The sequence below is a fragment of the Cololabis saira genome, chromosome 11, assembly GCF_033807715.1.
Source record: "Cololabis saira isolate AMF1-May2022 chromosome 11, fColSai1.1, whole genome shotgun sequence".
NCBI lineage: Eukaryota > Metazoa > Chordata > Actinopteri > Beloniformes > Belonidae > Cololabis > Cololabis saira.
Genome location: NC_084597.1, coordinates 17,256,242 through 17,271,940, shown reverse-complemented (window position 1 = coordinate 17,271,940; position 15,699 = coordinate 17,256,242). Strand labels below are relative to the sequence as shown.

Here is a 15,699-nt window from a genome sequence, read left to right as displayed (position 1 = left end):
CTCAAACACCAACCGCACGGCCAGCAGGAGGAAGGAGGAAACCGCTTTTGTCCTGTTCTGAAGTGCTGGTTGGTCTCGAATGTTATCATTCTTTTCCGAATAAACTAGTAAACGTACCTGTCGGAGACAGCTCAGCTCAGTCGTGAGCCGATCCTGTTTGGAGCGGGACAGTTCCAGCAGCTCATCCTTCCAGGTGTCACCCTCTCCTGGTGAAAAACATCACATGCCAAGTTTATTTGGGTGGGGTTCGACTCCCTCAGGCTGAAACTACGGAGCCCTGGATGGGAAAAACTGAAGTAAATGAACAACAGTGGCCGAAAATGTGTATTTTTTTTTGCCTCAAGTTAAAGCCGTCTGCTATGGGAACCAGTGTCTCATTGCAAAATGGACAGATGTAAATAATCACTGCGTCCACAGCAGCCTCTGTTTTGGCAACTATTTTGAGGCCACAAAATAGCCTCATGACACTGAGCATGCTCAGTAGGACGATGCTATAAGACTTGGGATGAATCTGTTGTCTCAAACGTGTCAGACTGCTTCTGCCTGAAGCAGTGAGTCTGATCACCAGTTGGTTGATTGGTGCATGAATTAAACGGAAAATAAGACAGAACTGGACATAGTCGGGGTGGAGGCTCGAGCCCGAGAGGATTTGTTTTCAAAGCCACATTGACGTCAGTCAGATGTTTTCATCCTGGTACTTCACCAGAAGCCGCTGTCACCTCAATCTAAATGTTTAAATTACTCACGCAACATCGTCTTGTTGGTCACTTTGCTGTCATCTGTCTTAATGGAAAGATGTGACCGCTTGTATGTTATGGAAGAAAATCAGATTCATGTTCGGTCTATCTTTTTTCAGTTTAGTCTAATGGATCTTTTTTTCCCACAACAAGGGCATCTCCAGTTTGGCAAATCCTAAGCCTGATATATATATACACGTGTCACTTTTATTGTTAACAAATGGCTTTTATTCTTAGTAAGGTGTTTGGGGCCAAAAAGGAACGAGATAAGCTACAGAGCTCATCTTGTTTCTTATTAAATTATTATCGAGGCCTCTGTAGGCCTCGATAATAATTTAAGATATGTTTACACTAAATAAATTTGATGGAAGTACATATCTTGTTTACTTGAATTAATGAACTCATTAAATCCAGGGCTTGACCGTTTTCAGTGTTTTCCGCCAATAGAGGGCGCTCTCATGCAAGTGCAGCTTTCCCTGGTCAAAGTTAAAGGGATTGTGACATGAAAAACACATTTTTCTTGATTTTTTGTGTTTTGTTGGGTGTCTTGACATCAATTACACCCAAAAAACAACGAACTTTTAACATTCAGTGTATTGTGTGCTTTCTGGGATTTTCCGCATAACTATGCAAAAACGGCGCATGTGGTTTGGTGGCGGATCGTTATGTAACGATCCGCTAAATCACCGCCCCCTCCACCCAGCTCCCTGTCTCCTCTCCTCTCCAGCGCACCATAAAGGCTGATTTATGGTTCCGCGTTACACCGACGCAGACCCTACGGCGTAGTGTTACGCGGCGACGCGCACCATACGCTGAACCCTACGGCGTAGGCTCTGCGTCGATTTAACGCGGAACCATAAATGAGGCTTAACACGCCTCTTTTGTTCTAATCACCGGAGGAAAACTGCTAAGAACACCCGCGGCCACTGACTGGACTTAAGATAAGGGGACAGTGCTGCTTGCATGCCTTTATTTTTATGATTGTTTGCTGTGGTTCTCCCTGCTGCTCTTCCGTGCATGCTTCGCCTGTCGCTCCGACGCCGCTGTGAGCGTATGGCTGGAGGAGGAGGAGGTTTGGAGGAGGAGCGGAGCAATGATTGACAGGAAAGGGGGGAAAGGAAGCATTTTTCACGGCGCAAAAAAACACTGTAATAAAAAGCCAGGAAAAGAGTACTAGAGTGAAGTTTTTCTTGTTACACTCTTTTAGACACATTTGAGGGATGTTGCCCAAGACTTTTAATAGTGTTAAAAGCATGTTAAAAATGATGTCACAATACCTTTAAGTAAGTCAAAGAGCAAATGTTTACATAGTCATAAAATAAATTATTTTGTGTCTTTGAAAAATACATGTCAAATGTTCAAAAAACCTTGTTATTTACTTAATGAGTGTTGTTAGAGGAACTGAGTTAATTGATTGGCTATTTATTCACAAATGTAGACACAGATGAAGACAAAATCAATCTTGTATGGAAAAAAGCATTAAAAATCACAATAATCGAAGAATCGTGGCACCAATAATCGAATCGAAAATCGTTATAATAGAAGAATCGAAGCTCCAATAATCGAAATCGAATTGAATCGTGAGGTACCCTTGTTTGCACACCCCTAATTTACATATCATGAATGAAACGGAAAGGAAGACAGGAAAGCGTCCATTAGATAAAGACCCGGTAGCATGGTGTGTCTGTAACGTACCTGTGAAGACCAGGTGTGACGTACCTGTCAAGACCAGGTCTCTTCTAAGCAGCTGCAGCTCCTGCTTGAGACGGATCATCTCCTCTCTGTGAGAGCTGCTTTGCGTCACCTGCTGCTGCAGCTCATCTAACAAACACAGTGAGGCACGGAGGAGGGATTAAACACTACTCACTGTCATCTTTAAGTGAAGATATCATCCATTGTCTACATTAACATCAGGTTCAGGGTTCAAAGAGGGACTATGCTTGTTTTTTGGAGTATTGGTTTGTTGGAAACTCACAAGCACATTAAACAGACATCTCTTCAGTGAGACCGCCTGAATGTGTTGTGTCATGGAAAAATTCAAACATTATATGCTTTGTAACAACAAGTCAACATCTGTAAGAAACAGGATGGGAAGAGGGGGGTATAAAATATGTAAATGCAGATGAAAGGGTCACATCTTTTTTGCAATATATAGTGCTGGGCGGTATGACCAAAAATGTATATCACGGTATTGTTCAAAATTATATCGGTTTCACGGTATATCACGGTATTTTTTTTTTTTTCATGCACAACTGGGTGTTAACCACATTTTCTAATGATTTGGAAAGGAATTGCTGCAGTAAATTGGTTTAGAATGGCCTATTTTACTGTCAAATCAAATCAAATAAATTTGATTTAGGCATGCTTTTCAAAGAAAAAAATCTTTTACAAAATTACAAGGTAGAAAATATTTATTGAACATAAAAAACTGAACATTTTTTAATTTCCCAGCATTATGTTGTTTTGGTTCCACCTCCTGGTAAATGTTAGGTAAAATTCTTATGTGGTTACTTTTTGGTTGGCCAACGATTTATGTTTGTGGTGCGCAGAGCCGCCTGGGAGATTTGCGAGGCCCTGTGCAAAATGGCTGGGGGGGGGGCCCTCGCGCGTGAGCATAGCGAGCGCCGCAAAATTTTGGGGTTTTTCGGGTTGGATCGGGTGTCTATATGCGCAATTTTAACTCTCCAATTAGCAAAATACTGGATACCTTCCCCTTCCCGCCTCATCGTCATCTGGGCTTGCCTCGACGCGGGGCCCCACGGCTGCTTGAGACCCGGTCGGATCGGTGATTTTTGTAACAAATTTATCAAACGAGCCTGTCAGAGAGGCATTAAACTCTTCCATTTTCTTTAGTTTTTTTCTTTTTTCATCCCCTGATGGAAATTTCCTGAATCTGTCTCGTTCTCTCGACATTGTGTGACAGTTTGTTCCAACTCCACCGTCTGGATCAGAGCAGCTTTTGTTAATGCGCTTGGTCTGATCAGTTGTATTGAACAACAGACACGCGCATCATTGCACATATATTTATTGATATGCACAGACTAGTACACATTTAGGTCTCTAATGGAACGTGACTGTTGATATTTATAAGGGAAAAAACGAAAAAAAAACGAAAAAAAATTTTTTGAAAAAAAAAAATTTTTTTGAAAAAAAAAAAAAAAAAAAAAAAAAACGGCCCATAGCGCGAGGCCCCCTGGGGCGCGTGGCCCCGTGCGGTCGCACGGTTCGCACACCCCTTGCGGCGGCCCTGGTGGTGCGCAACCGGTACGGGAGCGGCGAGTCTATTTCCTTATATTACAACGCCGTTATTAATTGTTCGGTATTTTCCCACTTATTCCACCGAACACCGAAAGTGTCTTTTTGCCATTTTCGGCCGAACAATTTCGGTTACCGAACAATCAGTCAGTGCATCACTACTGCTAAACAGTCCCCTCACAAACAGTGTCCAGCGGCGCTCCCAACGTTGTGTACGCTACTGTACATACTCACCGGTATTATGCTATATGAAAAATTCATATCATAAGAAAAATAAACACCGGTATTCGGTATGAACCGGTATACCGCCCAGCACTAATATATACCTTCCTCTAAGAGGACTATCATCCATATGACCGGTGCAGGGAGCCACAGTGTCCCTACGAATGACCTGTCAGGTTTCCTGTCTTTCATCTAACCAGCTTCCAATAACCTGTCAAGTCTTACCCATTCCCCTATAAAAGAAGTGTAACAGCATATTGCTTCAGACGTGCTGCATGTTGACTCTCCTGATTGTGCATCAGCTAAAATAAACTTTGGTGATCTCGAGCTCACTGATGTTGTAATTTGTTTAGGATCTACACTTTACTCTGCGCAATTTATAAAAATTCCCACAGCAGTCGTTATACTTGTTTTTTTTGGTTTTTATATTGCAGTGGTGCTTCTGCTTTTTAAGAACGGGGACTGGAGGGTGTGTTCCAGTTAGAGGGGAAGCCCACTCCTCCGTCTCCCTGGTGAGGTTTACGCAGTCTGGTATATAGTTGGACCGCAGGTTCAGGATGTCGGTTCTGCCCTGGAACACCGGTCCAGCTCTATACCCTCACTAGGACCCTTGAGGCAGCATGGGAGTTTGTCCAACCAGTTCACAAGTGCATCATGGACTTGTAGAGGGTATTGGATCATGTCCATCAGGGTATCCTATGGGGGGGTGCTCTGGGTGTATGGGGTACTAGGCCCGTTGTTACAGGCTTTTCAATCCCTGTACAAATGGGTCGAGTGTTTGCTTCACATTGGTAGTAAGTTGGACTCCAGTATCCAGTGATTGTTGGACTTCATCAGGGCAGCACTTTGTCAACGATCTTGGAGATGATGTGGTCCTGTTGGCTGGTGATTAGGGTTGCCACCTTTCAGAAATAGAAATAAGGGACGCCCCGATTTCAGCAGCGCAGGAGCCAAAAAAAAGCCTCAAAACTTCTAAACTGCATAAAAATGTGTTTATTTTATATGAAAAAAACTAAATGCTTTGATTTAAAGTTTAAAGGGCTTTAATAGCATTGAACTTGTATGACTGTATAGACAGCCAAACATACTAGCAACTGAAATAGCCTCCTATGCTATGTATGTCCACATCAGCCAGGATATATAATATAGTTACAGGTGAAGAATATGGTGTAAAAGTTAATTTATTTCAATAATTCAACTAGAATATGGTTTAAAAGTTAATTTATTTAAATAATTCAACTAGAATATGGTGTAAAGGTTAATTTATTTCAATAATTCAACTAGAATATGGTTTAAAAGTTAATGTATTTCAATAATTCAACTAGAATATGGTGTAAAGGTTCATTTATTTCAATAATTCAACTAGAATATGGTTTAAAAGTTAATTTATTTCAATAATTCAACTAGAATATGGTTTAAAAGTTAATTTATTTCAATAATTCAACTAGAATATGGTGTAAAGGTTCATTTATTTCAATAATTCAACTAGAATATGGTGTAAAAGTTAATTTATTTCAATAATTCAACTAGAATATGGTGTAAAGGTTAATTTATTTCAATAATTCAACTAGAATATGGTTTAAAAGTTAATTTATTTCAATAATTCAACTAGAATATGGTGTAAAGGTTAATTTATTTCATAATTCAACTAGAATATGGTGTAAAAGTTAATTTATTTCAATAATTCAACTATGGTGTAAAAGTTAATTTACACAAACAAAGATTTTGCTGGCCTTAATGTTTCCTGTGTTTTATTTTGTTCATTATTGTTAAATTTAGTGTTGATGTGTGTGTGACAGACGTGTGTATGGGGCGTTAATAAAAATACGGGACAAATTGCGTCCCGTATTAGTTCAATACGGGACGCAACATTTTTTTCTCAAATAAAGGACAATTCCGTATTTTACGGGACGGGTGGCAACCCTACTGGTGATGGTCGTGGTCTTCAGCTCACACTGGAGCAGTTTGTAGCTGAGTGAGAAGCAGCCTCGATGAGAATCAGCACCTTTAAATCCGAGACCTCGGTTCTCAGTCAGAAAAGGGTGGAATGCCCTCTGTGGGTTAGGAATGAGGCATTTCCTCAAATGGAGGAGTTCAAGTGTGGCGTTGAAGCGTCTGTAACAATGCAGATTCTTTACTGGTCTGGTGTGGAGAAGGGAGACCTGAGCCAATACGCAAGACTCTCTGTTTGTTAGTCGATTTAAGTTCCTACCCTCACCTACAGTCACGAACAGTCCATAGTGACCCGAGAAAAAGAGATCCTGCATAAAAGTGGCTGAGATGAGTTTCCTCTGAAGAGTGGTGTGACTCTATCAGAGGTAGTAGGAGAAGTTCCCTCAACTGGACGGGACTTAAATACCTTTGACCTGTGCAGCCTCATGTCGGGCTTCTTGATAACGTCGTTCGCTGTCTTCCGAGTCTCTAAAGAGCTTGCTTTCCTGCGAGCGACTCTCCTTTAATGCTGTCTCCAAATCTTGAAGGTGCCCAGACAGCTCCAGGATTCGTCTATTACTTTCCGTCATATCTTTGTCCTGAGAGGAAAGGACATCACATATACAGACAGATACAACATAATGTTAATCCAATCAGCAGTTACAAAAAAAATGCAAGAGTGACATATTTTGTTTCTAGTTTGTGAAGTGCACCTTTCGTTTGAGCATGGAGCTCAGCTCCTCCACTCTGCCCTGCAGAGAGCTAACTTGACAGGACAGAGCCATGACTGTGGAGTTGAGACTATGGTTCTTCTCCTGAAACAACAAACACACATTTAGTGCATAATTGACTTTTATATTTACACACATCATTATCTTTGATTGCATCACACATTCATGGTTGCATCAGATCTGTGAGCTTATGCAACATCATAACATTTATTTCTGATGCATTGATTTTCTATCAGGATCTTGTCGTGGTGATGGGAAACCCAGACTGCTGCTGCAACACATCCCAAAGATCCTTAAGGTCTGGACTCTGTGGTGGTCAAGGTGCCTGAATCGCTCTTGTACAATTGGTGCCCAATAAATCTCGACAAAGCCATCTTGAAATTTTGTCAAAAAAGGGGGCGCAAACCTGAAGAAGGCTTGCGCCGAAACGCTTGGGTCTCTGCTCCCATGTTTTTATACTTATTAGCCATGTTTCAATAAAGGCTTTTTAATATTTTTCCACAAGAAGAGTGCCTTGGACTCCCTTTTTTGACAATATATTGTTTTTTTCCCCAACACCAAAGAGCACCTTCAAGATTTTTTCTGAACAATTCCCTGAGCACTTCGGATTTTCTCTTCTCTCCATCTTGAAATTTGTCTGAGCCAACAGAGGAAAAAGAAAACAAATACTGATGATGGATGGATGGTGTTATTATGGCCTTTTCGATCAGAATTTGTCATTTAAATCATATATTAATCAGGTTTGTAAGACAGTGTTCTTCCATCTTTGTAATATCACGAAGATAAGGAGCATCCTCTCCCAAGGTGATGCGTAAAAACTAATTCACGCATTTGTATCTTCTAGACTAGATTACTGTAATGTATTATTAGCAGGATGTCCAAGTAATTCTCTGAATATCTTCCAGCTGATCCAAAATGCAGCAGCAAGAGAGACCACGTCTCTCCAGTGTTAGCGTCGCTCCAGTGGCTACCCGTAAAACTTCTAATCCAATTAAAAATGTTATTACTTGCGTATAAAACCCAAAACGGCTTAGGCTTGCAAGACCTGATAGTACCTTATGTTCCTAACAGAGCTCTCCGTTCTCAGAGTGCAGGTTTACTCGTAGTTCCTAGAGTATCCAAATGTAGATTTGGAGGACGGGCTTTCTGCTATCAGGAACTGTTACTATGAAACCAACTTCCAGTCTGGGTTAAAGAAGCTGACACCACCTCCACCTTTAAAACCAAACTTAAAACCTTTCTGTTTAGTAAAGCCTATAGTTAGTGTAAACTGTAGTGTCTTAATGCCAGTAGTCATAGCTGCAGCTACAGGACAAGACTGAAGGACTGCTTGCTTCCACCTGTCTGTCTGGATGTCTGCTGACATCCTGACCTGAAGTCCCCCCTCTGACCACCTCAGTGTCTGCTGTCTACATCTGTTTATATAGTCATCCCTGTAGCGCACCAGTTAGCCATTGTCTCCATGTTTCTCCTCTCTCTGTTCTTCATCTCTCTGTCTGTTTTCTCTTCTCCTGCTCTGCCCAGCTGGCCTCCGGCAGGAGGGTCCCCCCCTTATGATCCAGGTCCTGCTCCTGCCATTGTTTATGTATATGTACTAATTGCTCTGGGTTATGTTCTGGGTCTCTGGAAATAGCATTACAACATGTGTTGTAATACAGGGGTTCCCAACCTTTTTTTGTGCCAAGGACCAGCAGAAGTATAAACAAAAAGCTCATGGACCGGTTGACAATTTATCTCAATTTTAATAAACATTTTAGAAAAAAACAATGCATTTTAAATAGGACGGCAACTAACGACTATTTTAATAGTCAACTAGTCACCGATTATTGAAACGATTAGTCGACTAATCGGATAATTAGTCATTTTTTCTTAAATGTAGTATGAGGTTGCTTTAATTATGTGGCAAATGATAATAAACACGAGAAAGATGGGTACTTCAATGAAAAATAGATATTTTATTCAACTTTGCTGCTGTTCATACAAAAAGTAAATAAAAAAACCAAGCACAGGCACAGTGATCAGTCAGTATAAACATAAATCCATAAATAAATACACCCCTATCCATTATTTTTCATTTTTTAAGGACAGACAATTGTGTTATATAAAAAATAAATGATAAAACGTCTTGTATTTTTTCTCCATCAAGATGGTAAAATGGGTTCTGGATGGCAGGACGTTCTCTGGGTTGAACTGGTGTATCATTTGTTGAAACCCATCACCATCACCATCACCATGGAGAGCTTCATATCACAGATCAGCTGCAGTATTGATCAGTGAGCGCAGTCGCCTGTTGCGGGGAACACGTCTGCTTCTTTTGCAGAAAGGGGTCCATGGTGGCTCTCATCTTCGGACTGCATGCATTTAATTTAAAATACTTTTGTCAGGCACAGTCAGGCATAACGTTAAAGCTCTCTTTTTAAGCCAAAATGCGCTTAATATCTTACCAAGGCGAGTCTGTTTCGTTCAACTGTCTGAGGTGCTTTCTCTTCAAATGCTTGTGCATTACCAACGTGCTCCGGTGATAAGCAAGGTCTGCTTTGCAAACCTTGCAAGTCTTTTTTTTATTTGCCGTATCCAGGCTAAAATGCTCCCGAACTTTTGAAGTTTTGTTACCCGCAGCTGCGCTGAGACGCTTCAGATTCAGATTCAGAAAACTTTATTCATGCCCGAGGGGCAATTGCAGGACAACTGAGCAGCAAGACGTTGAAAATCTCAAATAGAACAAGAAATAAAGTAGAATAAAAATGAACAGGGCATGTCTCCTTATGTACAAAAAATATATATAAATATACGAATGTCAGAAAAAATCTACAGAAAAAAATCAGAAAAAATCTACAGCAGAGTGACTGTAGTGGTATAAGTAAAAATATAAAGTATAAAGTGTCAATGCAAAGTGTCGACAGTGCATGTAAACAGTCCAACAGGAGTATAGAGTAGTCCGGGGGGGGGGGGGGGGGGGGGGACTCTGTGGATGTGGGGGATGTGTTTAGCAGCTGGAATTAAAAAGCAGGGTAGCTTTGGGGACAAAAGTAGCTCTCCTCCTCTCAGTCCTGCAGGCTGTGGTGCTACGCGGCTGTCGGCAGAGATTGTATGAAGTGAAGTGAGATGCCTCACTCCATTGGAAAAAAACGTCTGGTGACAATTGTCGACAATTTTGATTATCGATTTTTGTCGACAACGTCGACGAATCGTTGCAGCCCTAATTATGATCGGAACACAAGCCATTTCACGGCCCAGTAGTAACAGCTCTGCGGCCCGGTACCGGTCCGGGGACCGGGGGTTGGGAATCACGGTTGTAAACACTATATTAATACAATATAATTAAATTAAACTGATGGATATTTTATTCCATATTCAGTGGTGGACAGTAACTGAGTAAATTTACTTGAGTACTGTACTTAAGTACATATCCAGAGGATTTGTACTTTACTTGAGTATTAGTATTAGAATACATTTTCAAGACAAATATCTTTACTTTTACTCGAGTAGATTTCTAGGAAGGCTGAAAAGTACTCGTTACTTTCAGGTCTGCTCTTTTTTCTTCTTCCCTAAAATCCTATTGGACACAAGCTGTTTTTGTCAAAAGGAGGAGACCTATCACAGTGCACGCTCTCCACTGGGATGTACGTAAAGCGGAAATACGTCAAGCCTCCTCAAAACGATACCGCCAAAGTAGCCTGCGTTTGTCAAGACAGAGCCGCAACAAGTCAAGACATATCGCAACAATGGCTACACCTGCGTCAGGAGAAGAAAGACAATCCGCTGAGTCGTCTGAGTCTGATAATGAGCCGGACTCGGAGCAGGGACTTTCACAAAATCCTTGGCCGTATCTTAACTCAATGTTTGAGTTCGACCGAGTAAAAAACGAGGGCACAGACAAACCACAGACATTTATTTTCAAATGTTTATTGTGTCTGCTGAAGAAGAACTACCTCTCTGCTTTCAACAACTCAACATCGAATTCTCAGAAACAAGAGTTAAAAGATCCTTAAATTAATTTAGAAAAAATATAGTAATTTACTGATGTGGAAAATAAGAAATTTACTCTTACTCTTACTTTTACTTAAAGTAAATTTAAAAGCATTTACTTTTGGATACTTAAGTACCTTTAAAAGCAAGTACTTTTCTACTCTTACTCGAGTAATATTTTGACTGAGCTACTTTTACTTGTAACGGAGTACATTTTGACCAGTAGTATTTGTACTCTTAGGGTCGAGTACTCTGTCCACCTCTGTCCATATTCAGCAAGCCTTGTTTTGGGGGTTTAACATGTTGCTGAACTGTGACTCAATAAGACTTCAGATCATGACACTATCCTTGCAGGCTGGCAGAGTAGCCACAGGCATGATGAAGGCATCGTTTCATCCACCACTCCTGTCTCCCTGATGCCAAAAGGGGGTAAACCTCACATGATCTCCCTTGACCTAGATATGATGTAATATCGAATCATACACTCTAGAGTTGGACTTTGATGACAACAGGCCACCTCGAGTCACATGAATGCAACAAATGTGCGTACGTTGACAGGAAACAGGTCACTTATTTTAGGGGGAGCTTGTGTTCTGATGAAGGTTTTGGACTGTAACCTATAAAATTCAACCTTTTGGAAAATACTTGAGCACTTGAGCATCAAAACCTAACAAAGAGGCTTTCAAGCATCTAATAAATGTCTATATTTCTGAGTAAAACAGGACCGCCTGGACTCTGTTTTTATTTCCCCTCTATAAAGTAATCCTTTAAACTGAAGTTGGTGCATTTAAGCTCCATAACATGAAAACTCAAAAAAGAGATACGTTGCATCAAAATCATCACACAACTATTTGTTCACATAGCAAATATCTGTTTAATGCTTCATTAAAGTTTAAATTATCACGTATTACTTCTTTAATTCTACAGTACAAAAGGTACCTCGTAGTCTTGACATCTTGCTCTGGTGTCCTCCTGCTTCTTCTGGAGCTCACAGAGCTGCCGTCGGGCTTCGCTAAGCTCTTTCTGCAGCTCCGACTCTCTGCTCTCCACCACCTGCGCGTGTTTTGTCAAGATTCTGATATTGTCGTTACGTTTCTGCAACTCCTCTGTACACACACACACACAAAGTACCCATATAGATAAATTCAATCATTTGAACATGGCTGCAGGGTGAGAAGGAATGTATGAATGTCATTTAAAAATCCCAAAATGCAGAATTAATTCAGAGTTGATATAGGAACAGCAGAAATCTAAATAACTGAAAACAGTGTCACGTTTCCAGAGATTAAGATTATATGGATTCATTAACAGAACTACTAAAAAAAAAAATCATGATTACTCAAAACTAAGTTATTCTCCAAATGTAACAGACTCAAAGTAAATAAAAGATTAACTGATGATAACTCAAAAGAATTTGCAGTTTTAATGCTGAAATGGATAAGATTCTGCCTCATTCCAGGTGTTCGGGATGTTTCCATCTCTTGTGTTTATTTCTCTCTTTTACATTCTTAAATGATGACTTATTTTCTTTTTGTGCATTAGTTTAGTTTGTCTACTTCCAGGGTCTTGTCCATACTTATGACAATGGAATAGGGTTTTTTTTTGGCAATAAAATCTTAAACGAGAGCTGTATGTCTATTAAATCATTTTAAATATCCCGGACTCTCCTCACCATCTGAAGAGGCACACTTTTGCTCCAGCATCAGCAACCTTTGGTGGTCTTGCTCCCAGGCCTGAAGCTGCGTGTGATGGCCTGCCGCCATGGCGTTCAACTCCTTCTCTCTGTCTTTCAGCTCCATCATCATCAGCTGCAGCTCCCTCCTCTGCTTCCGGATGGTGGAGGAACTTTGGTCTTTCACAAGAGACTTTTTTTAAAAGCCACAGAAGGAAAAGTTACCAAGATGGGAATTATTCAGTTTGGCAAACACCAAAAACAATTCGGTAAGTAGATTTCTTTTAAATAAGTGTCATTATATGCGACACCTGCAATTAACCTCAAAATAACTTTTTCCACTAGGAGCAAGAGTTCTCCTTACTGAAAATTTTAGGAGCACCAGCACAAAATTTAGGAGCATCTATATCGACACAACATATTCATAAATCTGTCTATATTAACTGCATTACTGATAATTTAGCAATAAACTCAGACAATTTACAGTAATAGCAATGTACTGCTTTTTCATTGCATCAGCAATAACACCAATGAACTGTGCACATGATGTGTCGTTGCAGTAAGTGGGATTTATTTGAACAATTTTTTTAACAGTTTTATCAGGCCCCTGAATTTTGTGGATGGCAACTCCTCCTTGGCGATTATGTACGGAAGCGTATTGCATTCACTTGAGAAAAAAAAAATCTGCTGTTTTTCTGAATTAACGAGATCATCTCAGAATTCTGAGAAAAATTTTAATGAAAAAATAAATCTGCTCTGTTTTTCTGAATTAAACCAGATACCTCACAACATGCAAGAACTGTCATTCACTTGAGAGCTTGAGAGCTAATCCAGTTTTATTTTGCTTTTGGTTTGAAACATTGGGAGATACTCTTGTCTTTAAGTTATATAGATGGTATTGTTATTAGTTTGTCGACTTTGCGCAGGCACCTCAGGACTTTGCGGTTGTTCAGACGGAAAGCGATTTATTTTTTTTTTTTCATTAAAACCACGGCTTGTATTCTAAAGCTTTATCACAGCATATTATTCCACGTCAGGGAAGCAACAATGTACCCATGGCAACAACCAATTGTTACATATTTTTTGACGGTTACAGCAGGTAGCAAAAAGTAGCTGGTGTTAAAGTCTATTTTTTATTTTCGTTAACAATTCATTTGGCATGTTGACGGTAAACTTTGATCTCCGGGGAGGGCTAACGATGGATGAATAGATTGACGAGTGCCAGTCTCCGAAAAAAAAAGACGACATGCGGAGCCGTCTCCCACTCTGTTAAAAACGTCCTGTGTTTATATTCATATTTTCGTTTGGCCGTGCATTTTTCCCTGCCATTTTGAGAATGCACCACAAACGCAAAATTCAACATGAGCGCGCCCGTATGGTTCAACGGGTTGAGCAGGCGACTTATGTAAACCTTCCCCTGTACAGCGACACGGGTTCGATTCCAGTCGCGACATATTTTGCCCCCACTTCCTACATGTTTGTCTTTCACTGCACTTATCAAATAAAGTCGCAAGAGCCGCCTGACACCGGGCAAAGAGCCGCGGGTTGCCCATCGCTGCTATAGTTTGTTTCATAGCATCACTTTATGGTCAAACGACACAGCACTTTCTACTAAAACACTGACTCCTGTAACCCTAATCTCGCGCACAGTTCACACGTACTAAAAATGCTGCGCGTTGCTATGGTTACTGGCGCTCCCCCAACACACACACACACACACACACACACACACACACACACACACACACACACACACACACACACACACACACACACACACACACACACACACACACACACACACACACACACACACACACACACACACACACACACACACACACACACACACACACACACACAAAAAAGAAAGAAATGGGGGAGACGGGTGGATTTGTAAGTTGCCCTGGTGCTCCTAGTTAAAAAACTATGTTGCACGGCCTCCAGAAAAGGTCGCAAAATGCGACCTGAGCCCTGAATATATACAACATCTATACATAATATTACTGACACATAAAAAAACAAAATAAAAAACAACATAATATTTATTCTCTTTAAAGAATTTAAGACAGAGTCGACTACCGAGGTCTGAAGGGATATTCGCAGTTTCTTGGAAAAAAAAAATATCTCTGGGTCTAAAAGAAGTATATTCTTGCACAAAATGTAGTTTTTATCTTCCATCTCAGACCTTACCTCTCTTTCCTGGGCAGCATGAAGCCAGCGGGAATCTGCAGTAGGCGGGGTAGGCGTTCCTCTGGAACACGTCTCTGATATACTTTCCATGTCAATGCTGGTCAGTCCAGATACAATTCCAACTTCAGGCATTGGACTGGCATTTTTCTGGAAGCAGATGGACCTTTTAACTAATACCATGAAATACAAACAGGCACTATAATTTATTTCACTTGGGTTATAGATCTAGTTAAAAAAATAATACACAAATCCAGATCTTGGTGTCAACATCTCAAGACATCAGCTACCCAGCAGTAAAAAATGTACGGTAAGTACCAAATTTCACTACTCACCTTTTTAGCTGGAGTTCTGTACTGCAGCTCACCTGAGACATTAGAGACAAAGCAAAACTGTGTATAAGTGTTTATAAACCTCCCCGTGGATCCGACAAAGCATCACCGTGGGATTGTTGTTTATATTTACTAAACAATGATGGTGTTAATATTTGTTGTTTACCATCTGACCAAAAGAAACAGCCTTCGTTTGACATGAACAGTCTCCTCCGCTCATCCAACTCATGGTTACAGTTTTCTGCTGACACAAGACTTCATTATTGTTATCTTCAGCTATTATTGTTATCTTTGAGGTCAACACAGCCGGCTAATTTAAATGCTAACTATCATTGGCTTATAACTAGTGCTGGGCGGTATACCGGTTCATACTGAGTACCGGTGTTTATTTTTCTTATGATATGAATTTTTCATATACCGTAATACCGGTGAGTATTTACAGTAGCGTACACAACGTTGGGAACGCGGCGCGGCGCTACGTTCGCCGCGCGCTGGACACCGTTTGTGAGGGGACTGTTAAGCAGTAGTGATGCACCGATTGTTCGGTAACCGAAATTGTTCGGCCGAAAATGGCAAAAAAACACTTTCGGTGTTCGGTGGAATAAGTGGGAAAAAAACGAACAATTAATAACGGCGTTGTAATATAAGGAAATAGACTC

At 40.6% G+C, this 15,699-nt stretch overlaps 1 protein-coding gene across 1 annotated transcript in view; it reads right to left on the bottom strand.

Annotated features, from left to right (window-relative positions):
- The window catches only part of ccdc62 (coiled-coil domain containing 62), a 32,469-nt gene that overhangs the window by 6,191 nt on the left and 10,579 nt on the right, over positions 1-15,699 (bottom strand). Inside the window, exons 2-10 of the mRNA XM_061733845.1 lie at positions 15,207-15,281; positions 15,044-15,075; positions 14,712-14,858; positions 12,519-12,711; positions 11,786-11,952; positions 6,860-6,961; positions 6,574-6,745; positions 2,433-2,558; positions 118-206 (exon numbers count right to left, since the gene is read on the bottom strand). Of these exons, the coding sequence (XP_061589829.1) occupies positions 118-206; positions 2,433-2,558; positions 6,574-6,745; positions 6,860-6,961; positions 11,786-11,952; positions 12,519-12,711; positions 14,712-14,858; positions 15,044-15,075; positions 15,207-15,281 (1,103 nt within the window). The remainder of the gene's footprint in view (positions 1-117; positions 207-2,432; positions 2,559-6,573; positions 6,746-6,859; positions 6,962-11,785; positions 11,953-12,518; positions 12,712-14,711; positions 14,859-15,043; positions 15,076-15,206; positions 15,282-15,699) is intronic.